This window comes from Amblyomma americanum, unplaced genomic scaffold (genome assembly GCF_052857255.1).
Source record: "Amblyomma americanum isolate KBUSLIRL-KWMA unplaced genomic scaffold, ASM5285725v1 scaffold_428, whole genome shotgun sequence".
Classification (NCBI taxonomy): Eukaryota; Metazoa; Arthropoda; class Arachnida; order Ixodida; family Ixodidae; genus Amblyomma; species Amblyomma americanum.
The window spans coordinates 412,227-438,107 of NW_027526899.1; the positions used below are offsets into that span (position 1 = coordinate 412,227).

General features: G+C 43.3%; 1 protein-coding gene across 1 annotated transcript; it reads left to right on the forward strand.

Annotated features, from left to right (window-relative positions):
- The first annotated feature begins 553 nt into the window (after positions 1-553).
- Positions 554-23,399, forward strand: LOC144112604 (uncharacterized). Its single transcript, XM_077645401.1, has 4 exons — positions 554-646; positions 7,779-8,243; positions 20,816-20,834; positions 22,991-23,399. Exons 2-4 carry the CDS (start codon positions 7,787-7,789, stop codon positions 23,397-23,399), a joined length of 885 nt encoding a protein of 294 aa, XP_077501527.1. The 5' UTR covers positions 554-646; positions 7,779-7,786.
- Positions 23,400-25,881: the final 2,482 nt, after the last annotated feature.

Here is a 25,881-nt window from a genome sequence, read left to right on the forward strand (position 1 = left end):
TTGCTATTAAGTTGTAAAGCATACTGTTACCTGTGCATTTCTTGCGAATCGGAAGCTTAATTCCTGCGTATTCCAAAATTCTTAAGCATACGTGCGGTGCATTTGCTTGCAAACTGAGTTGTTCGAAATAGGCAATCTAGAGAAACAGCTTTACAGTGAAGGCAGTTATCGAAAGGCGTGTTGAGCGAAGTGCATACCGTAGCAGACGACGGGCCTGGCCGCGACATGCGCAGGCCATTCGGCACCCGTGGGCGCGCGAGTTTGTCACGTGTCCACACAGACACGAAAAAAAAAAACTTCAAGCACTCTTTCTTTGCATAAATTTTGCATGAGAAAGACAACAGAAACATATTTTCTGGCCTGAAAGGTTATGTATGAGCCCAAAAAGCCACAGCAGGAAAAACTCATGCCAGCCTCACCTAACGGCACCTATCGGCACATAGTAGTACCAGTAGTACTCGCTGCTCCGCATGTTGCGTGGTAGCGCGGTCTTCGACTCGGCGCGGTAGCTCAGCTTTAGCTGCTTTAGCTTTGCCAGCAATAGCGCTGAAGTTGTTGGTTTGTTGGGTTCTGGCGGCCTACCACACAATATTTTTGCGTGTTCTACCGTTTCTGCACTCCACATATGGCTCGACATCCATCAAAAGTATGTGTGATGGCCCCGTTTGCATAGCGGTTTCTTTCCATGTGTTCGGCATGCCGTGCCGCCGTTTGCTGTCAGTTGACTAACGTTTGATTGAAAAGGCTTAGACCTTGCTTCTTTGTTGCAGCATCGGACGATTTGTGCTGAACTATTTAAGACTATCCTTGTCTTTAGGTAGCGGTGTAGGTTGACTGTAGATGCCCACGAAGGATAATTGGTGTGTCTGCTGAGTAGCACGGTTTTGTTGCGATGCCAAAACTAAGCAAAGCGCGGTCTGTTCGGATCAAAGCCCGGTTAGAAGTTCAGGCGCTTTTCCAAGCATCGGAAGTGCCGAGCTCTTTGCGGGCTCGCTTTACGAGCTCAATTCCGAGTCATTCAGGTGAACCGGATGTCAAAACTCGGCGCGAAGCGAGTGATGCCGACTACTTAATTTGCACTCCCTTGCGACAATGCAAGCGGTGCCAGCGGTTCGACAGACGACCCTTGCGCCAGCGTTTTTGAGCAAGCTGCTGATTCTTCGTACGTACGCTCCCCTCGACTTGCCTTCGGAGCACACTGCAGGCTCAATTAAGTGACTCTAGCGATGCCGACATAATGAGCAGTGTGGCGAGTGGCAGTTCTCAGTGTGCACTGGTCGCTGGTTCCCAAGAATTGGGACACGACGTCCCGACAATTGAAAGCGTTGGAACGGTTGACGAGTTTCGTTCTCGGCTGGTTGGTTGGGCGCCACTTGAACACAACATATCCCATCGCTCTCTAACGGACTTGCTGCGTCTTTTGAAAGGTCAAAGCTGCTTTTCTGATTTGCCAACAGACGCACGAACGTTGCTTAAAACTCCTCGTCGAACTGCAATTATAGCTGGTGTTACTGAATTGCCTCCTGGACACTACTGCAATTTCGGGCTTAAGAAAGGCTTGGAGGATATGTTCTGTGTCCCGCAAAGCACCCGACACAGGTTGTTGGCCTTTCTTTCAACATAGATGGCATGCCTTTGTCAAAGAGCTCCCGTCTGCAGCTCTGGCCAATTCAATGCCACATTCAACTTAATGCTACCCATAAATTCCCAGAGCCAGTGATCGTTGGTGCTTTTCTGGGCCCTGCAAAGCCAAACTCTGCCCATGAATTCCTTCACCCTTTTGTTCTCGAGCTAAAAAATTTAGTTCGGGTAGGTCTAATGATCTCTGGCAAACTGGTTAAGGTAGAAATGAGAAGCTTTATCTGCGACGCACTGGCGTGCGCATTTATATTCTTGACAAAATTACATGCTGGCTACGCAGTGTGCCCTAAATGTACTGCAGAAGGCAGTTTCAATGAGAAGATGTTTTTTCCTACCTCAGAATCGACGCTAAGAACGGATAAATCATTCCGGAAACAGGAAGATTTTGAGCACCACCACGGTGTGTCATTGTTGACGGAACTTCCTATTGACTGTGTGAGCAACGTGACACTTGATCCCATGAATTTGCTGTACCTTGCTGTAGTTCGTAAGTTGATAAACTTGTGGTTTGCGAGGCCACTGACAGTCCACCTTGGTCTCACAGATCGTAAAGAAATAGCCAAAGGTTTCGCCCTTGAGGGTTGTGTTCCACATGAGTTCGCTAGGAAACCTAGGACTCTGGATGAGAAAGACCGCTGGAAGGCTACAGAGTGTAGGCTTTTTCTGCATTACACTGGCCCACTAGTGCTAAGGGAGTCACTGCCAAGTCCCATGCTTTTGAATTTTCTGACTTTGCATGCAGCTGCAACAATTCTCAGCACTCCATCACTCAGCCAACAGTATGCAGACTCTGCAGAAACACTTCTTCAGCATTTTGTGAAATGCTTTGGTAGACTTAATGAACAGGAGGAGGTATTGTACAACGTTCACTGTTTGTTGCATCTAGCAGCAGACGTTCGTTTGTATGGAACGCTTGACTCTTTTCCTGCATTTTCTTTTGAGAAGAACATACAGGCAATCAAAAACTGTTTGTTGCATCTAGCAGCAGACGTTCGTTTGTATGGAACACTTGACTCTTTTCCTGCATTTTCTTTTGAGAAGAACATACAGGCAATCAAAAAACTTCTTCGTAAACCTGGTCGTGCATTGAATCAGATATATAATCGCTTAGAGGAAAAACGTGCCTCAAAAGCACAGCAAAGTTACTTTGAAAGGCGGTCAAGGGAATTCTTGCTCGAAAATGATGATGTGGGAACTCTCCCTTCAAGCTTTAGACTGCCACAGTACAAAGGAATCAGGTTTCAATCCTTCACTTTGAGCTTGAGACCTAATGACGGCTGCTGCCGAATCAGTGAAGATGTCATTCTCATAGAAAATTTTGCCCATAGAGTGTCTGTATGAGAGTCGTGCATAGTTGTCAGGAAGTTCTGTGAAGCAGAACCATTGTACAATAGACCACTTGACTCAAGAAGGCTTGGCATTTCAGTTGTGAGCAAACTCTCCTCAATAACGTGTTGGCGTATTGAAGATGCGAAAAAACTGGTTAAGCCGCCGTTCCCGGGATCGAACCTTGCTGCAGCAGCCACCTTTCCATGGAAGTGATAGGCAGAAGTGCCCGTGTACTGTGCAATGTCAGTGCACATTAAAGATCGCCGAGTGGTCAAAATTATTCTGGAGAGGACTATGGCAGCTCTTTCTTCTTTCACTCCCACATTCTGCCCTTCCCTTGTGATGTGGTCTGGGTGCCCATGACATAAGTGAGACAATAACTGTGCATTTCGTTTCCTCAGAAACCATTTTTCAGTTTTCAATTTTTGCATCACTAATGTTGTCTTTTCAACTTTTATTCCTAGATGGTGCCACAGTGCTCTATATTTCTTGGTTGACATGGTAACCATGTTCCACTGAAATTTCCAACAAAGAGGTACACATCACTGTACCATAACAGCTCTGGGTGTGGAGACTGAAATGGTCGCTATGCTATACTAAAAGTGCCTAATTAATGTTTTTTTGGCTGTAACTATGTCAGCTTTAGTTCATAATTTTTTTTCAGGTGCGCAATTCTCACGCTTGCTGATCATGGTTTTTAGCATAGAGGCACATGAAACACGCTCATCGACTGTTTGAAAAATTCTTGGTAAAAAGTTTTTATCGCATTTGTTGCAAAACCATTGCGTAGTCGAACAGCTTAGACAGTAAGCTTTTTGTTGTGGTGAAAAAAAATTTGATGCCTAAAATTTAGTTGTCGGTCTTATCAAGAGTGCCTGTCGTTCTGTGCTCTGTAGTTGGAATTCTTTTCCTTGTGTTTTGTATTACACATTTAAGTTGCCATGCAAATAAAGTGTTACCCTTTTTTTTTACTGGTTTTGTCAAACACTGAAAGGTGATGTAATTGTCACTCACGATGTGTCATTCTAGTTCAAGCCAGGCTGTGTTTTTTGTATTAATGTGATGACACCTAAAGAAAGTGCCCTTTTCAAGCTTTCTCTGGTGCTCCTGCGGACCTGCTTGCTTGCTTTGCTTGTAGAACTTGTTGCTCTAGGCAGTCCAAAATTTTGGCTTAAGTTATTGTTTTGGGGGACGCACTGTGATGCACAGAAGCAGATGCATTGCTTACATGAATTGATTTAATACCAGTCCTGTTGACATTGCAGAGTGAATTCAGGAATGAACATATGCGCTACGGTAGTGTATAGGTGTCAGATGGCTTGCATAAAAATTTCCTCTTTTTTTCTGGCCTTACCTCACACACACTGGTGCTCTGTTAGTCTGCTACCGGTGTTTTGTACCTTTTAATTTGGTCACAATGTGCATCCACTTCTCTAATTAGTTCTGACTTCTTTTCCAGCTTAGCTGCTGGCATGAAATGAGTACCAACGCTCTAGCAAAGAAACCCCTTGCTTTAAATCTATGGGTGCCTCTCAAAGGCGTTTCTTGCAAGAAAAGTGTTGAGGAGGCAACAAAGTGGCCTCATTGGCCTGACAGTGAGTGTGTCCTGTCTACATGTGTACCTTTCCACTGGTGTATGCACTCTTTCCTTAAAGACAGTGGAGCTGTTTCATGTTTTGAGTAAGACTGCGTGGGCTACTGTAATGTTGTTTTCATGCTGGTGCCTTAGCAGTTTTTCTGCATTCAACTAAAGTACTGTATTGGCCTCACCACTGATTAATGTACGGAGAAAGAAAGGTGAACCACTTATGACTGGAAAGGCAGAACAACCACCGTGCAGGGGATTCAATTAAGAGCCTTCTTTGTAGCTGCCAGTGCTCCTTATTTATGAGCAGAATGAGAGTATGAGTCTCTTCACTGTCATTGTTGCAGTTGGCATTGCACTTGACTTCTTTCTAGGTAAACCAAGCAAGTTATGCACCATGAAGTGGCACTATTCGAACACTGCAGTCTATAAGCACTCGTGTTGGATGTATGAACCTCAGACATCCAGTGATTTTAGTGGCTGCAATTGGGCTCTGGTTATAATATCACTGTTATCTTCTCCCCTGCAGATGGGAAAGCTAGAGACTTTTTTTTTCTAAATGCATGCATCCCACCCACACTTCGTCTTTCCTGTAAATACCTTCTTGAGTTAGGTTACTGTGCGTGCGCTGAAACTCTAGATCAGGAAGCATAGGGACTGCAGGGCAGAATTCGATAGAGTGGTCTGACTTCGAGGAAGAACTGTCTGATACAATGAGTGCCATAAGTGTTGTTTTGGTAATGCTTTATTGTCAGCAGTCTCTACTTGGAAGAATACAGCGCCAATCAGGTGTTGACACTGAAAAACATTAAGACCGGGCACAGGTTTCAGTCTGTCACTGAGCGGTTTTGAAAGTGAAGAGTTCCTCTGTACCAAATGAATATGCTTGTACCGAATCTCTTGGACATGACTAAAAAATTGATTGTTTATGCTGGATGCACCTCTGCTTGCGGCAATGTGTGAGGCTTATGCTGCTTTGCTCTGCCTTTCTTAGAAGACAGCGCAGACAAGCCAAGAAGCACCTGCTGTCGGCAAAGCACCTTTCCGAACAACTTTTGTGAACATTAACATTTCTAAGTGTTTCAGTGTTCTTGGCCATTCAAATACATCCTGGGTAATCATTGTCTTGTGTTGGCATGCAAAGCACAATACTTCAGGCCTTGTCTTTTTTGAACCTTGAGTAAAGAAAGATCCCTTCTTCTTCCAAGTTCACTATGAACTTGAGTATTGGAATACACAAAGAATGCATACAAAGAATGCTGCTATGGCTTTGAAGCATTGCTTCTGCATGAGCTAATTTGCTCTTCTTTATTTTGCAGGCATTATAACCAATGCTGAGAAGACAAGATGCTGGAAGAATGTTTCAAATCAACTGCAGTCAACCTATACGCAAATGCATATAGCTTATTGCTCACATTCTGTAGAAGAGCATATTCAGTGATCCAAAGGGGTGAAACTCTGCAGGAAAACCAAATCGGTCTTCATATCCAACGTCCCCAATCACTAAGGCCTAAATTACGAGCATTGTAGAAGATGCAATATGTGGCATTGCACTTAAGCATACAGCAATTGTCATGGTCAAAGCTACGTAGGCATATCATAAGCAGGACGACTGTAGTACTTTTTTTATTGTCCGTTATCTTTCCTATCTTTTTCCATCGAGAAATAATGGTGAATCCAGAGTAGTTTTTGCGTGTTGTTTGTTGTGCAGTCATTTCTAAAGCAAGCATTTTTGCATTGCTTCTTGCAGTACTGCAGTTTGTATTTTACTTACACTGCTTTTCTCTGCTTAATTTTGCAGTCTAATATCAATAAGCCAAGCGATATATGCTACCACAGGAAGAAATCTTCAATACCTTTCCTCATAGACTCAATGGCCTGATGTTCATAGTCTGTAAAATAGCTTGTTGCATGCACCTCTGTGCATGGTGTATATGGACAAAATGGGGTGTGTAATGCCCCATCTATCGAGAGCACAGATACTGGGGCATCAATGATGGTTATTGTTTGATACCATGGGCACCATGGTCTAAGCATAAAGAAGGGTGTACGTATGCAGGTCACCTTGTTATCATTTGATGGAGCACAGTGCATGCAGAACATTTTTTTTCCCATAATCTTTCAAGATATTTGCAGAAAGAATAAGGTGCAGCAAAAGTAATACATTCTGTGCAATGAGTACCCATTGAATGCATGTACCTTTGGTCAACCATCCTTGAGATCTCGCTTCTGGTGCTAAAAGGCCTTCAGTTTTTGGAAATGTCTTGACTTTCTTGTCTTTCTTGTTACAATGTCATGCGAGTGCATTTCTCATTATTTTGTTTATTTAATCTGTTGTTTCTTGTTTTATTTTTTTGCTTCAATCATGTTTGAGGCTTTATGAGCATAGAATCTGTACCAAAGCTGCAGTAACAGCTTTTATTAGTGCTCAGCCAGATTTTTGGTGTTGAATTTTAACCTGTTCTGTTTTACCTGATCTTGATTGAAAGCCGTAATTGGTTGCTAATTCAAAGTACACGTTATAATCTGTTTTATTGTAGTTGGAGATAGATGTGTGTTGGTATTTTTGATGTGTCTTTCTGTTGATATTTTTCGTGATCAAATCACCTGTTGCAGATTGCTAAGGGGAGATGTGAGTCAAAAAGCGGCGATTTTCATTTTAAAAAATTCAATTTATTTTTTTTCACTGTGTCCATAACTTTCATCTCCTCTTTTACATATAAGAAGTTCAGAGCTGTAAATCACACAGAAATTATTAAAAAACTTGTTTAATGCTGTCTAATCAAACACTACATTTCTGTGCACACCATTTTATTTTGTATCATGCTGAGTCAGTATAGTGTTCTATATTTTGTTTGCAAAGGCCTTACACTTTTTTGAAAAAGAACTCTGGCTAATGTTTGTTTATTAATATTTCATAAAAACTTTTTATTCATATTCAATATTTGCAGACTCCTAATAATGGCGCATTTGGGTTGGTGGGAATTATTTCTTTGCCATGTTGCCATGTTTCTAGCATAAATCCAAAAAGTTTAAAGATTTACTTCCACTGGTCAGTTCTTCTCGACCGAAGGGCCTAAACTCGGCATCCAGATGTTTTCTGAAAAATAAATATGATTTTATTTGGTTAATACTAAATTTGGCGTTTGTTCCTTAGTTATATACAAGCTCTGGCATCTTGGGCCCTAGGTTTTAATGAAAGTGCTCTGGTTTTGAAATGCAGGATCAGTCATGGCAGACCACAACTTTGGCCTGTTTCCTGGACAAAGTCCACCTGATGAAAAGCGCCTTTTCAACCACAGTGTGCCATCCACTAGTACAAGCTTGAATACTCACCGGGACAAGCCCACAGGCAAGCAGATTTACCAGTGCACCCACTGCGGCAACATTTTCAAGAAGAGATCATACCTAGTGGAGCACATTCGCACCCACACAGGCGACCGCCCGTATCATTGCAGTGACTGTGATAGCACATTCGCTTATAAGAACAGCCTGGTCAGACACCTGCGCACGCATACGAGTGATCGGCCGTACCGTTGTGACCACTGTGACAGAAAATTTTCAGTAAAGAGCAGTTTGGACAATCACCTGCGCACCCATACGGGTGATCGTCCGTACCGTTGTGACCACTGTGACAGTGCATATGTACAAAAGAGCCACCTCGTAGATCATGTCCGCATCCACACTGGTGAGAAGCCGTTCCAGTGCCAGCTGTGCCCCATGGCATTTGCACGAAAGGGAACCCTTGTGGCACACGTGCGGTCCCACAAGGGTGAAAAGCCATTCCAGTGTGACTCGTGCTCAAAGGCGTTCTCAGTTAAGTGGAAGTTAAAACACCACAAAGAGACAAGACACTAAAGGAATAGCATTGTTCCATGTTGCCCTTTGGAACACGTTTTGGTAGCTATCCTGTTGGCAACCAGATAACAGCATGCTAGCTAAGTGACCTATGAAAAGTGTTCTGTCCTAACATGGTACTCGATTACTGTCCCGAAACATGCGGGTTTGATCCCGGCTGCGACAGCCGCATTTCAGTGGAGGCGAAATGTTGAAAGCATGTGTACTGTGCAATGTCGGTGCATGTTTAAAGGACCCCAGGTGGTCGAAATTACCAGAGCCCTTAACTACAGCGTCGCTCATAGCGTGAGTCGCTTTGGGATGTTAAACTCCATAAACCAAATGATACCCTATGTCCGTAGTTAGTTAAATTTCAAGCATTAATTTTTAATGCTGACACTACACTGGCAATGGGCTATTTCGTATCTTCTTTTGGAACCACTAGCCTACTATGCGTCCAGACTTATGTGGAGTAGAGGTAATTGTGACACATAGGGATGACATCACTTACCATTAAAGAAAGGTTTTCAGTGATAATGTGTCCAGGATTTATACCTCGTGTTCTCAGCTTTCTGATGAAGATCAGAAGAAGAAAATCTGGCCTTATTGTTTATTGAGATTTATTGCCCTAAGCACACTTGTGTTCATTAAATGTTTTATCACTTTACAGATTCCTATTGCAGCAGCTCTATTTGCATAACGTCAAAAGAAAAGATGCTGCTGTGTGATTTTTTTCAGTGCGGCATTCTAGTTCTAGCAGAATGTATGAGAGAAGAGAACAAAAGATTGCATGGCTAGCTTTTGTTTTTAGGTTTTAAGAACTACTTTTTTTAACCAAAAACATTGAAAGAGGTTCACTGCACTGGTATCACTTGTCAGATTGCTCTTTCTGTGCGGCGTGCAAATGGCATATTTTGTGGAATATCGTGGCCTATTTTCAGCCTTTTCGTCGGAGTAGCAGTAGTGCTGGAATTTTGCTTTGAGTTAGCTTCTTCGTAAGGCATACATATTACGGAAGCTAGCCTTGTTGCATTTTCTCAAGGTGTTTATGACAAGAAGGCTATTGGGTTTGTCACCACTGATGCCAGTGTTGCTGTAATTTCTTTGATTCATCATAGGCTGTTCAGCCGATGTGCTTGTAGAAACAATCACTTCGTGGCAGCGAGAAGTCTATCGGTGTGTCTTCAGATTGCGTTTTATTTCTTCTTGTGTGTTCTTTGTTCCTTCGTATGAATATTTTGTTGCACCTGGTGTCAAAAAATGGTCTCAACATTTTGGCTATTTGCAGTGCTTTTTTCCTTTATTTATGCTCTGTACTTTAAAACTGAAAACCATTGGTACTCTTTGGTTTCCCATCTGTGTAGGTTTTAGCCCTCCCCATGATTTGTGGCATCACTAGCTGCATTATTCAGCTCTGTGCCTGCAAGATTACTACTCTGTGTGGTTGCATTCCCTCACTACTGACACAACAGTGAACAATTGTTTTGTTGGTTGGATTGGAGAAAGATGCTTTCATTCTTTGCATCAGGAGTCATTTACATGAGTTAGGATTGGTAACTATTGGATGGGCAGCAATTATAAACTGCCTACTTAAAAACTATTCCCCAAAGTGGTTGCATTACTGTTGTCTGAAACACTTGTGGAAAAACACAGTGCGGCATTTCTAGAGTGGAGCTCTAATCTTGTTTGACATGTATGCTGGTCATAAAGGTTCATCTCGCATAATTGTCTTTCTTTTATCGGGCAAGTTTAGCTCACAGTTGCGCTGTATTGATTGCAATAAAAATGGTTATGTGGCTCTTCCTTGCTGTACTGATGTTTCTCCACCAGGAAAAAAATGCATTTATTGCCAAGAAAATTGGATGAAAAATGTTCCCTCCACCTGATCCAAACTCAAGATATCAGGATCAAAACAGATCCGCCGTTTCTTTTCATAAGTGAATGGCAGTGTATCCTCAGCGATCCACATGAAAAAAATTTTCTTGATGCACTGCATGTTTGCTTGCAAAAACGGCTGCTAGTAGTGACACCTATTTTTCATGTCGGTAGAGTGTGGTGATGTATCTATTTGGGTCGGCTTCAAATTGTCTCATGTGTCCCTTTGGTGTGCTATTTCTTGTTTTCATCAGAATTATATATTTTTCAGCCTAAATAATATGTTCATGCCTTAAGAAAGACAATTTGTTAGTTTTTCTGGGTGTTTATTGCGGAAATGTGAGAAATTGTATACAAAGTGTCGTAATTGAAAAGAGCAACGTAGATAAGCTGCGATTTGTAAAGTAAACATCCGAATTGTCAAGGAAGTAATTTCTTTTTCAAAAGTGCACATTACGCTTGACATTGAGAGTAAACAAATCGTTTTACAACTGCCCGCAAAATATGTACGCAGAAAAATGGCAAATGGCTTCCTACCACACTCACTGTTTTGTGAAATAATATTTACTGCATTCACTATGTGGCATAACCAATCTAGCTTATTTGTAACTTGAAGGATTCGAAATTCACCTGAAACAAAGAAGTCACTGTTAGATGCTGCCCACTCTCTGCAAAAGCTATGAGTTCGCTTTATACGCAATCGTGCCCTTAACAAGTCGGAAGGTTAAAGTGTATTTTAGAGCGAGTTGCTATTCCACATTGTAGCAGACAGGGATAAAAAATAGTAAACGGAGAGATACCAGTTCATTATTGTGGCACTTTATGCTTCACCATTTTTCTATGTTTAAGCATCTCCCATTTCTGCTTGACAAAATTTGAACTATATTTCGAATATTCCTCAATACTTTGTGCATTGCTTCCCTTGCAGTTACAGATAATTTCTGTGGAAAAATTTATCCCCTGGAACAAAAAAATCTGGCAATGCTTGCCTGACATGCTGAGTACATTGTGACCAGTTTCCTACAATTTTTCAAATGATTCACTTCACATCCTTCTAGTCATCACCTTAACACTGTGTTATCTTTTGAGGCGAGATATGCTATTCACACTATTTTTTTTTTAAGCTAAATAGAAGATCTGGTCATTTTTTTCGGGTATTGGTGTGGTATTAAAGAAGCTCCGAAACGTCTTCCGAGGAGAGCACATTAACTCGCTTAATCACTCCACTGTGTTGCCATGAAAACAAGAGCCAAATAATACTCTTCTACATGCAGCAGACGACCCACAATCACACTTAAAAGTTGGCGAGCCCTTCCCGTTGACGTTTTCATCCTCGCACCCTCCTGCGTCCCCCGCATCTGCGTATACAAGATGAGAGGTGGCCATTGGTTAGATTCTTGCAGACATTAGGCAGCTACCGTGGCCGCGGCCAATAAGCCGCTTGGCTCCGGCGGGTCGGGAAGCTCTGCTCCCAGAGGGGGGTCGGCGAAGGAGCGCCTGCCTTCCAGCGTGCAAAAAGTGACGAGAGGAGAGGGAAAGGCGCCAAGGTGCTGAAATTCGAATTTTAACTACAGATTACTCAGCCTGTACAAAGTGCATTTAAATATGCCTTGCTAAACACTATTCGTGCAGTGACGTGCTTCAATATCCCATGCATGCCACAACATTATTAGAGCACCCTTCACAGCCCCTTTAATACTTCTGTTTAGGTGAGCGGGTTCATTTCTAATAAGGTACGTACTTGCGTGAAGAGGACTGGATGCAACGAAGAAACACATTTGACTTGTTTCGCTCTGTACATGCCGTACATGTTTGTTCATAGTGTCCTTTCTTCCTGCTCGTATGTACCTTATTAGAGATGGTGGGGTATGTGATAAAACATACATATTCATGCAAACTGTCACGATGGCTAAGTGGCTGTGGCGTTTGGCTGCCGAGTGCAATGTTGTGGAATGAAATCCTGGCTACTACGGCTGCATTTCGACAGAAGTTGAATGCAAAGAAGTTATGTGCTGTGTGGTGTCAATGCACATCAAAGAACCCCACGTGACATATAATTCAAAACTAATAGGTACCATGTTATGGCAGAAATGAAGCCTCACTATTTCCCAGCTCCAAGATCCCAATTTGCAGCCACTGACCTTCAAAAGTGAGGTGCGGCCTAGGGCGGCTCTAGGCACTGATTTCCAATCATACTATGGGCCGCTGCGGCAGCTAAGTGGTTATGGCGTTCGGCTGCCGGACCGAAAGACGCGGGTTCGATCCCGGCGGCGGCGCTCAAATTTCGATGGAGGCGAAATTCTAGAGGCCCGTGTACTGTGCGATGTCAGTGCACGTTAAAGAACCCCAGATGGTCGAAATTTCCGGAGCCCTTCACTACGGCGTCTCTCATAGCCTGAGTTGCTTTGGGACGTTAAACCCCTATAAACCAAACCATACTATAGGCTAGGTAGTTGTATGTTAAGCACAGTGCCTGTTTGCATATCTTTCTTGTCCAGATTCTTTCATATCTTTTGCTTCTTTAAGTAATGAATGGTCTTGAGTTCTTTTTATGTGTTGTCCAAAGTGCAGTCATATTTAAAGGAAGCATATTAACATAGCTGCTTTGGGCATTACAGTTTTTATTTTACTTCCGCTGCTTTTCTCTGTTAATTTTGCAGGGTAATATCAACGAGCCAAGGAATATATGCTATCAGCAGTAAAAGTAATACATTCTGTGCAATGAGTAGCCATTGAATGGATGTATGTGTGGTGAACCATCCTTGATCTCGTTTCTGGTGCTAAAGGGCTTTTAGTTTTTGGAAATGTCTTGCCTTAATTGACTTTGTTGTTATAGTACCATGCGCATTTCTGATTATTTTGTTTATTTTCTCTGCTGCTTCTTGTTTTTGCTTTAGTCATGTCTGAGACCGTATGATGAAGTATCTCTACCAAAGCTGCAGCAACAGCTTTTATTACTGTTCAAGCAGATTTTCGGTGTTGAACTTTAACCTGTTCTGTTTTACCTGCTCTTGAGCAAAAGCCATAATTGGTTGGTTTATTTGAAGTGCACATAGAAGTCTGATGATATTTTTTATGTGTATGACACTGCTGACACTAGCTGGCTAAACAGTATCTGTTGCTACATGAGTTTAACTCAAACCTTGACGTCGATTCCACTTTTCGGTTTGTGTTAACAGCACGTGTCTGTTTGCAGAATGAACTGTAGCTTTCTCATCTTTAACTGTAATTTTTAAAAATCTTCCTTATCTTTAAGTGTTTTTTTTTAAATTTTGTGTCTGAACATGGAAACTATGTTTATGTCTATTACTAAGTGTATGTTAGCTTGGTATGGGACGAGGTATGAACCAGCTTTAAGATAGGAGGGTTTTGCACTCTTACGGTCTGCCGGTAACATGCGCTTTTTGCCAGCTGAAATGCGAACTGTATGCAGAATTCAAAGAAGGAAATTTCACTTCACAACTGTGCACTTTTTAATCCCTCCAGTCATAGTTCATTCATGTGCGCACATTAAATTTCTGTCTGTTTTTACTACTGCCGTGAATTTTTTTGCTGAAAATGGCTGCTACCTATATATATGGAACCCTTTGCAGCAGGCTTTGAGAACCGTCTCAAGCCAGTCTTGTAAAATTAACGAAAAAGTTTTTGATGTGTGCCTCTTGTTTATTAATAGGTGTAGTGTGTGATGTCAGTGCACGTTAAAGAACATCAGCTGGTCGATATTTCCGAAGCCCTTCACTAGAGTGTCCCTGATAGCCTGAGTTGCTTTTGGATGTTAAACTCCCCTATACCATAAACCATCTTCTATAATAATATTATAATAGTTCTGGCAAGACTACTTCATGTGTGCTTTCATTTGCTTGTTTTGATACCTTAGTTCTAAAATGGTACTCTAGTGACAGGAATGAGTCGGAACGGTTTGAGGCTCTGAAGTTGTGTCAGATACAGACTTATGAGAGGATGTCGATATTGAAAATAAGGGTGGCAGTGTAAATATTCGAAATTCCTATATCGAATTGAACATGTTTGTTATTCGGCTCGTACTCAGTTCAAGAATTTAGTATCTGAGTTTTTTATTTTCGAAAGTTTTGAAATATTTAGTTAGCAGCAATCCAATATTTTGCTGACTTTCATTAATCCATTCATGGCAGAACCAAAATATCTGGGCAAATTATCCAAACATTAAGTTTAAGGTATCAGGTAAACTGTACAATGGCATTTGTTTCTGTCATTTATCGGGTCGACTGTTATCACCCAGGCACCGATTTTCTTGGATGTTTAGCAAATTTCTGCAGGTGGGTTGGTCACATCACACAAGCTGTTAACATGATCGTGACCACCTGCTTCAAACTATCACAGAATGAGAACACATCTTTTCATCATCAGCAGCAGCAGCCTGACTACGACCATTGCAGGCCAAAGGCCACTCCCATGCCTCTCCAGTTATCCCTGTCCTTTGCCAGCTGTGCCAACTGAATGCCCGCAAACTTCTGAATCTCATCAGGCCATCTAACTTTCTACCACCCCCTGCTACACTAACCACAGTCAGAAAAAAAAGGTTGGGAATTTTCTTTCGATCCAATTGGACATTCAAACTGGTTTCATTTGGATCTTCGAATTGATTCTAGCTGTGTTTTTAGCCACCCGACCAATTGAACCTCACTGGATTCAACTGGACCAACAGATTGGACGAATCAGGTACTAGCAGTTGTTGCATCCAGAATATATTCCCAAAATATGCCTCACAACATGTGAGAAATACTTCTGCAACTTAACATATTATTAATATGGAAAAGGAAAACTGATTTGTGAGGAATTTAGGGAAACATTGTGTCTGTGTGGTTCTTCCAGTGCGCCGAAACTGCACATTTGTCACGGGCTTATCACTGTTTGCACTGTGAGCCTCCCCACAAGGATTTACCGCAATTTTTTTTATCAGTGATGTGGGAGGGGGCGTTTTATAACTCAACCGTTGGATAAATCGGTAGTTTCTACCAGTCCCTGGAAATTCAAAATTAGGTATTGTTACCCATAATGTTACCCTTATTGTTGCTTCATATGAATTCATTGATTTCATTTTGTTTCTCATCACCTGTGGCATACTTTTAAGTACTGTTTCTGTTAGCTTGATCTCTCCTCCTTTACATATAAAAAGGATCAGAGCTAGAAATCACGAAATTATTAAAAACCTGGGTTAATGCTGTTAATGCTGGCATTGATTTCCAGCCATAGTATAAGCTAAGCAGTTGTATCATAAGCACGATGTCTGCTGGTATTTCTTTCTTGTCCACATTCTTTCATATCTTTTTTTCTCTGTAACTGATGGATGGTGCCGAGTACTTTTTGTGTGTTGTGCAACGTGCAGTCATTTAGAAAGAAAGAATTTAAGCATCGCTGTCTATGGCAGTGCAGTTTTTTTTTCACTTAACACTGCTTTTCTCTGTTAATTTTGCAGACTAATATGGACAAGCCAAAGGAATACATGCTACCACAGGAAGAAGCCTTGAATATAAATCCTCGCCTTCACAGATGCTTCGGCCTGATGTTCATAGCCTGTGAATTAACTTGTTTTTAGACCTTAGTGCCTGGTGTCCATGGACGCATAATGCCCCATCCATGAAAAGCACAGATACTTTAAGCATCGATGAGGGTTATTATTGAAGATATCATGGGGCAACATGGTATAAGCATAAAGAAGGGTATGAGTATACAGGACATCTTGTTATCATTTGGTAGAGCACAGTGCAAGCAGAATATTTTGTTTCCCCCACTATTTCAAAATTTTCATGGAGCAAGGTGTTGTAAACAAAAATACATTCTGTGCAATAAGTAGCCATTGGATGAATGTGCTATTGGTGGCCATCCTTAATCTCCCTTCTGGTGCTAAATGGACTTTAAGAAATGTCTAGCCTTACTTGTCTTTGTTGTTACAGTGCCATGCGAGTGCATTTCTTATTATTTGGTTATTTTCTCTGTTGTTTTTTGTTTTTGCTTTAGTCACATTTGGGACCTTATGATGAAGCATGTCTACCAAAGCTACAGCAACAGCTTTTATTACTGTTCAGCCAGACATTCAGGGTGGCATTTTAATCCGTTATATGTCAACTGCTCTGAAATGAAAGCCACATTTAATGTGCATTTCACTGCAGTTGCTAATTCAAAGTACACAGTGTAGTGTGGTTTGTCGTGGCCGGGCATTGAAGCTTGGCATTAATTTTCATGTGTATAACACAGCTCACACAGGCTGGCTGAACAGTGTCTGTTGCTACATGGGTTTAGCTCGCACCATGACGTCTGTTTCATTTTTAGGTTTGCGGTAACAGAAGGTGACTTTTTGCTGAATGAAGTATAATAATATTATATTTACATGTAATTCTTTATAATTTTCTGACCGAAAATGGAAACCGTGTTTATGTCCATTGCTCATGATGTATGTGTTTGTTATGCAATCCATGACTGTGGTATGAACTATGAACCAGCTTTGAGAAGAAATGAGGCAGGGGGCTATTTATAGCTTAACCTTTGAATAATTAGAGAATATCTTCCAGCCCCTTGAAGTCCGAATTAATGAGGTTTTACTATTCTTCCTGTTAGCTTTAAATGTTGCATCTTATGAATTCATGGTTTCGTATTGTTACTTATTCTGCGTGTCTACATCACCTATTGCATGCTGTTAATGCTGTCCAATCAAGAAATCTACATTTCTATGGACATCATGTTTTTTTTAGTATCGTAGTCAGTATAGTTTTGTATATTTTGGTTGCAAAGACCAGATACTATTTTGATAAAGAACATGGAGTTATGTTTGCACGTTTATATTTTTAAATTGTTTTTATACAAAACGTACATTCGATTCGATATTGGAAGGTATATTTTTCTTAATATTCACATTTGATAATTTAAGCATTCACACACCCCTAATAATTGGGTAACTGGAACGGTGGGAATTTTTTCTGAGCTGTTGGACATGTTTGTTATAGAAATATAAAAACTAAAAATTCTAGTGGACTGTTGTTCTTGACTGAAGGGATTAAGCTCTACATATGAAATTTAACTCTACTCAAGTAACGCAGCTATTGTATAGCACTCTTGTCTACAGTCACAATCTGATAGCCCTAGCAGTATGTGAGCTGTGGCGTATTGGGCCCCACGTTTTAATAAAAGTGGTCAGGTTTTTAATGCAGGAATGGCCACCACAGACTGCAAGGCTGGCGTGTTTCCTGGACATAGTCCACCTGATGAAAAGCGCCCTGTCAAACACAGTGAGCCATCCATTAGTACAAGCATGAGTACTCACCGGGACAAGTCCACAGGCAAGCATATTCACCAATGCCCACCCTGCGGCAAGATTTTCAAGAAGAGATCACACCTGGTGGAGCACATTCGCACCCACGCAGGCGACCGCCCGTATCATTGCAGTCACTGTGATAGCACATCCGCTTATAAGAACAGCCTGGTCAGACACCTGCGCACCCATACCGGTGATCGTTCATATCATTGTGACCATTGTGACAGCAAATTTGCAGTTAAGAGCAATTTGGACAATCACCTGCGCACCCATACGGGTGATCGTCCGTACCATTGTGGCCACTGTGGCAATGCATTTGTACAAAAGAGCCATCTGGTAGATCATGTCCGCATCCACACTTGTGAGAAGCCGTTCCAGTGCCAGCTGTGCCCCATGGCATTTGCACGAAAGGGAACTCTTGTGGCACACGTGCGGTCCCACAAGGGTGAAAAACCATTCCAGTGTGACTTGTGCTCAAAGGCGTTCTCAGTTAAGTGGAATTTAAAACCACAAAGAGACACGACACTAAAGGAATAATAGTGTTCCGTGATGCCCTTTGGAGAGAGTTTTGGTAGCAATCTTGCTGGCAACCAGATAACGGCATGCTAGCTAGGTGGCCTGTTACAAGTGTTCTATCCTAAAATGGCGCTCGACTGCGGTCCCGATAGGCACGACTTCGATCCTGGCTGCGACAGCAGCATTTCAATGGAGGCGAAATGTTGAAGGCATGTGTACTGTGCGATGTCGACCACCACAGGTGGACAAAATTACCAGAGGTCTGCACTACGGCGCCACTCGTAGCCTGAGTCGCATCGGTGTGTTAAACTCCATAAACCGAATGAAACCCTATGTCCGTAGTTAGTTTGATTTGCAAGTAATCTTTAGTGTTGACACTGCACTGGCACTGGGCAATTCTGTATCTTCTTTCTGAACCACGAGCCTGCTATGCTTCCAGACTTACGTGGACAGGAAAAGATTGACATGTAGGGATGACATCACTTCCTATTGAAGGAATGTTTTCAGTGATAATGTGTCCAATATTTTCGCCTCGTGTTCTCAGCTTTCCGATGAAGATCAGAAGAAAATGTGGCCTGATTATTCATTGAAATTTATTTCCCTAAGCACACTTGTGTTATTTAAATGTTTTATCAATTTACGGATTCCTAATGCAGCAGCTCTATTTGCATAACACCAAAAGATAATATGCTGCTGTGATGTTTTTTCAGTGTTGTGTTCTTGTAGTACTAGCAGAATGTATGAGAGGAGAGAACAAAAGATTGTGTGGCATGCTTTTGTTTTTATTCTTTAAAACTACTTTTTTAACCAAAAACGTTAAAAGAGTTTAACTGCACCAGTACCACTTCTCAGAACACTGTTTCGGTGCTGCATGCAAATGGCAGATTTGGCAGAATATTGCAGCCTTTTTTCAGCCTTTTTGGTCAGAATAGCAGTTGTGCTGGATTTGTGCTTTGAGTTAACTTGTTTGTAAGGTGTATGTGTTACTGAAGCTAGCCTTGTGACATTTTCAATGGGTGTTAATGACAAGAAGGCTATTGGGTTTGTCACCACTGATGTCAGTGTTGTTCTAATTTCTCTGATTCATTATAAGCTGTTCAGCTGATGTGCTTTTAGAAACATTTAGTCCACTGAGGCAAGAAGTCTTTCAGTGTATTTTCAGATTCTATTTTATTTCTTCTTGTGTGTTCTTGGTTCCCTTGTATGAATATTTTGTTACAGCTGGTGTCAAAAAGTGGTCTCAACATTTTGGCTCTTTGCAGTACTAATTCCTTTTATTACTATACTGTGCATTAAAACTCAAAAGCATTCATACTCTTTGGTTTCCCATTTCTGTGAGTAGCTAAGCTGCTCCTCTCCCTAAACTGAGCTTTTATGTTGACAGGCAGTTCTAGCCTCCCGCCCGAAAATAATTTTTGGTGTCACTAGTTGTATTGCTCAGCGCAATGTCTGCAACTATACTACTCTGTGTGGTTGCATTCCCTGCCTATTGACACAACATTGTACAGAGGTTTAGTTGGTTTGTTCGGAGAAATTTGTTTACTTTTCATTCTGCACATCAACGGTTGTTTACTTAAGTTAGGGTTGTTAACAAATAAACATGCGGCAACCAGAACTGGGCTCTTAAAAATTATTCCCCAAGTTCTGGTTGCATCCGTCTATAGGGCTGTCTGAAAAATTTGTGGAGAAAAGCAGTGCAGCATTCCTTTATAGCAGCTCTAATCTTGTCCGACATGTTTGCAGGTCGTAGAGGTTCAACTGGCATCAATGTTTTTACTTTATTGGGGCAGTGTTAGTTCACACTTACACTGTATTGTTCACAATAAAAATAGTTATGTGGCTCTTTCTGGCTATGATGATGTCTGTTCAGTGGCAAAAAAATGCAATTATTGCCAGGAAAATTTGATTATAAAAGTTTGGCCCCCACCGAATTCAAACTCGTGACATCAAGATCAAGACAAACTCTACGATGACTGTTTATAAGTGAATGGCGGCGTAGCCTCATGGATCACATGAAAAGAACTGTCTTGATGCACTGCAGACTGCTTGCAAAAGCCGCTGGTTGTGGTGACATGTATATATCTTTTTAAAGCAAAAGCATTGCTTGTCTCATTATGAGAAACACCAGCAGCACGTGTTAGTGTACTCGCAGGTGGTACAGTAAATCCCAGGGTTGGAACCCGACCGCAGTGGCCATGTTTCGGTAGAGGCGAAACACAAAAGGCACCGTGTGCTGTGTGATATTGGTGGATTAAAGATGCCCAGGTTGTCGGAGCCCTCCACAACAGCACCTCTCTTCTTTTCTTCTTCCACTCCCTCCTTTATCCTTTCTCTTATGTAGTGTCCGCCAAGATAAGTGAGACAATTACTGAGTCATTTCCTTTCCTCAAATCCAATATTCCTTTTCAAGTGCTGGGACTTATCACACCCGCAGCTAAACACCCAAAGGATTGTAGAAATAATTTCTATTATGAATATGCACTTAATACTTGAACATGCGATGAAAATAATGCTGCGACTGGTAGCTAAATATGTGCGCACAAATATGGTGTACAATGAGCTACACCACTTACTGTTTTGGAAAATGTCATTGGCTACGTTGACTGTATAGCATAAAAAACAACCTTATTTGCGAGATAAAGGATAAAAAATTCATCTGATACAAAGAAATCACCACTAGATGTAGCCCACTATCAGAAAAAGCTGTGAGTTTACTTTCTATGTACACAATTGTGTACATACAGCACCAAAGGGTATTTCGGGGTGAGTTGCTAGTCCACTTTATAGCAGACAAGGATAGAAAAGGAGATGTAGAGAAACCAGACCACTATGCTTTACCGTTTTATGCTTTACTATCTTTACGTTTAAGCATCTCCCTTGCACAAAGAAAATGGTGTGAAATACGGGTACAAAAGAGAAACAAACACAACAGGACCAGAGATCTCCCTTAGTCTTTTTCTCCTACTGTCTGCTTCACAGAACTAGAACTATGCTATGGAAACCCCTACTTACCCTAGATAATGCTTCCCTTTCGGTGGCAGATAATTACTGTGGAAATATTGATTCCCAGAAAAAAAAAATATGGTAATGATTGCTTAACATGCTTGCTGGGTACAGAGTAATCAGTTTTCTGCCGTTATTTTCCAAATGATTCCCTTTACAGCCTTGTCATCACTTTAACACTGTGCTGTCTTTTGAGGCAAGGTTCTCCATTTGTATTGAGGCATCTTTACAGCCAAAGGAAAGATCTGGTCATTTCCTTGTTATTGATATGATATGTGAACTGTATTAAACTTGCATTTATGTCAACCTTGCTGGTTTTGTTTTGCTGTTACTTGTAGCTAGAAGAGTTGTTGTTTGACATGACATGATGACTTTGCTTTTTTGTGACAATGGAAACAAAGTGCAGATATTAGAGATGCTTGAATGATACATGAAGCAGTCAAACTTCGATATAATGAACACATATATAACGAATAATTGGATATATCAAACTCTCGCAAAAATTTTGGTCAAACGTGTATATTTAACTTCTTCGCTATAGCGAACGCAGTTCGGCATTAAACGTATATAACGAACTGCGCGACGCCAAGCCCTACCTCACTTTAATAGCAGGCGGCAGGCTTCGTATCACTACCAGTGTGTTGTGCGGCGCAGCAAACGTCCAGGACTACCTCGCCGGCGCTCGGCATCGAGAGTTGACAGCCAAAGAAATCGTCCGCATCTCACAACTGCTGGCAGCGGCGCTTCAGCAGCGGCGGCAGCGGCGTGATCGAATGTTTTTTTTTTTTTGCCTTTTAGTGTTAGCAGCGGCGTGTCCGCCGTTGCGTTCTTTGGAGGCTCTGTCGGTGGTCGTGTCGTGCAGTGTGGTGCGCGGGTAGAGTCAGCGCTGGTAGAGTGAACTAGAAGAGTGTCAAACGCATATGCCGCCTGTGTATCAAAATTGAGGTAAAAACCGGTAATTTCCGCTTGGAGCGCTGCGAACGTTATCCTTGCCTAATTACCTCTTTAAAGGCGGCAGAACCCACGCGGTGCATAAGTACCGCTGGCGAACGTGGCCCGTGCCGTGACAACGCAAGCACTGCATCGGTCGCCCGGGCACAACCACGAGGGCCAGCTCACCGGCTACTCGCAACTGGTGTGGCAAATCATCCACCTTCATTCCAGGCTTCAACTTGAGTAGCACGGTCCTGGTGGTTGAGCCTTTCTCCTTCATCCCTTGGACGCGCCAACGCTCCCGCGTCACCTCCGTCACGTTTCCGAACGCCGCGAAAGCAGTCCTGATGTCTTCGTCAGCCACACCGTGGAGCATCCAATGCAGGCGCAGCTTAACCTGCTGATCCTCCGGGTCGAAAATGATGCACCGGCGTCCTTTCACTTGTAGCTCCTTCAATGCAGCAAGCTTTTTCGTGGCTTCAGCACTGCTGAGCGTCACCGCCCACACATGATTTATCTGATACGCCCCCAACGCCACGACGTCGGGGAGCGCACCAGCGTTGGCGTCCCGAAAATCTTCCACCCGGTAGGGCCTCGCTCGCACGTCACCATGCAGAAACACCGTGTTAAACACAACACGTCCTGTTGGCAGAGTAGGCAGAACAATCTCGTAGCCCTTATCTGCGTCGGCAACAAGCCTGTTTCCGCGGCCAGCAAGAGCCGCAATCGCCGCTCCGCCGGAGCTCATGATCCCGCGTCCGTCACGCTCGGTGGCCGGAAGTAGAATGCAAGGTTCCCAGGTGTTCCCAGTGCAGGCGCTATGGACACGCGGACTGCGTCCGTACCTACGCGTCGGCTACCGGTCTCGGAAAGGCGAACGACACCGCGGAACTCATGGACGTCGCCGAGGCGGAGGAAGCAGCGACTGGCACGGACGAGGCGGGCAAGCCGGCTTCAACGCTTGCCACGTGTGTGAGTTCCAGGAATAGCACCAAGGCGGCCGACGAACCAGCGAGCCAACCGCCGACGGTAGACTGCCCCCGCTTTGCTAACGAGACGTCAGGGAACGGGGCCTGCCCAACAGAGCCTGAGGACGTCGAGGCAAAAGAGCCGAGCGAGGACATCCACGAGAAGAGCGGCGCCCGTGTAACTAGCGTCACGCCCCCCGTCACTACAACGGCGAAGCGTCCCCACGACCAGACCAGCCCCGAAGGGGACAAGGTGGTAGCGCCCGGCGTCGAGGAACCCCCTGCAAAGACGGCTCAATCCCGGCGTCCGAAGTTACGGCCGCGCCCGAACCTTTCGGATGACAAGCGGGCCGGCGGCAAAGTACTCCACGAGCAGGCCGATGTTCTTCCGCCGGATGATACCGGCGGCCACAGTGGTGTCTAGCCGCGCGCTAGACGTGGGAGGTAAGCGCCATGCTGTTGGGTCCTTCCTCTTAAGTTAAAATGGCTCCCGCCTCTGCCTTTAAAGTCGCTACGCTGAATGTACGAGGCCTGGCGACTAGGAAAAAACAAGGTCAGGTGTATCGACTTATTACGGAGCGCGAGATAGATGTATTGGCCGTGCAAGAGACGAAAGTGGACGGCAACGAAGGAACCGACAGCATGGTGCAACGTTTCACGACTAGATTTTTTGCTGTCGTCAGTCATGCAGTGGGGACATCTACTGGTTGCGTGCTCTTTGTAAAGAAGATCCCGGGGCTAGAGGTGCAAGCGTATTTTTCGTGTGTGTCTGGCCGGTGTATTGTCCTTGACTTTTCCCTGAATAGCATTGAGTGGCGCATTGTTGTCGTGTATGCACCGAATGGGGTAGAGGAAAGAGTTGCTTTTTTCCAAAGCCTCCTAGAGCGCGTTTGCACGGAGAGGCAGCTCATCGTCTTAGGTGACTTCAATTGTGTCCTAAATGCTCGCGATAAGTCAAGCATCCGGGGGTTTCGAGACAGGAGCACTGAAGTGTTGATCAGAATTATTGATAACGGAAACCTCGAAGATGTGGCTGAATGTCTTGAGGGTGCGCGGGCAGAGAAGTTCACCCATTTTCAGGGCTCAAGCCATGCACGACTGGACCGCATTTATACATCAGTTGACCTTGCCCCTGTATGCAGCCAGTACGAAGTTGTGGGAGTGTCATTCTCAGACCACTGTTTAGTTGAGTGCTGCCTCGGAAGTGTCAAGCGAAGCAAGGCATTTTCATGGGAAATGTGGAAGCTAAACAACACGCTTCTTCGACGATGTCTACTGTTGAGCAGTAAAGGATGAAATAGGAAAAATAAACCCGTGCAAGTCCCTGAAGATATGGCAACAGTGGGAGTTAAGCAAAGAATCTTTAAAAATCAAAGCAATAGAAAGGGCCACTTGCATCCGGTATAAGGAAAAACAAGACGAAGCTGAGTTAAAGGCACAACTGCAAACGTTGCTGAAGCAGGAATGCAAGGCGCCTGGGAAATGGATTGAAGATGTCAGGAAAACCAAGCAAAAGATAGAACTCATCGAAGAACGGCGTTATCGCGGAGCACTGGTGAGGGCGAGGGCGGAAGACACAGCTGCTGGCGAAGCGCCATCAAAACGTGCTCTCGGTTTAGAAAAAGCCCACGCTGAAAGTAATCACATCGATGAAATAGAATGGGGGGGTATCTTATCGGCAGACAATGACCACATCGAAGCAGCCTTTACACAATTCTACCAGAGGCTTTTTTCGTGGCATCCGGCAGACGCAGTTGCATTTAAGCATCAGTTTCTTGGTGCAATGCCACGGTTGGACGAAGAAAGGAAAAAGAAAATGGAACTAGAAATAACTGAAAACGAAGTAGGGCATGCGATAGATGAATTAAACCTCGGAAAATCACCAGGACCAGATGGATTCAGTGAGGCATTTTATAAAGAATTTAAGCATGAAATTGCCCCGGTGCTATGTACAATGTTTAACGAAGCCTATGGAATAAACTTTTTGCCTCCGTCTTTTGGGACTTCCCATACGGTACTCATACCGAAAACTGATGATATAGAGAAATTAAAATCTGTTACCGCATATCGACCGATAGCACTCACTAATGTGGACTACAAAATTTTTATGAAGGTAATATGGCGCGAAGACTACAGACAGTGATAATGGATATTGTTGGACCCCACCAGACATGTGGAATAAAAGGGCGATCGATTTTTTCCAACATTCACAAAGCACGCAGTGTACTTAATTGAAACCTGCGATGCAATTAATGGGCGGGTGGCCATGCTTCAGATTGATCTCGAAAAAGCTTTTGATTGTGTTTCTCATGAAATCTTGTTTTCCGTTTTAGACCATGTGAATGTCGGTTCAGTTATCCGCGAGGGTGTAGCCCTGGCGTATCGAAACTGCACGACAAGATTGATTGTTAACAAGTGCCTGGGGGCCCCCATTAGCGTGCAGCGTTCGGTGCGTCAGGGCTGCCCCCTCAGCCCTCTCTTATTTTGTATTTACATCGAAACACTGTGTAGGAAAATAATAGAAGACAATAGTATTAATGGCTTTAGGTTGCAAGCTGCTGAAGTTAAGCTGCTGGCGTATGCTGACGACGTTGCTGTATTCACGGTTGATCAGGGGAGCATAAGCGAAGCTGTCGGGTGTGTACGCGAGTTCAGCGAAGTCACCGGTAGCGGGGTTAATTGGTCCAAATGCCTCGGACTCTGGCATGGATGGTGGCCATCCCACCCGGACCATTTTGCCAACGTACCGTGGGCGACGACACCGGGCAAGTATTTGGGCGTTCCGCTCGATGCTTATCGCGAAAGCGAGGAGTATTGGAAACAGCAAACGAAAGAAGCACGTGACAGAGCTGGAAAATGGAAAGGCACCAATCTCTCCATTTTCGCCAGAGCTACAGTCTGCAACC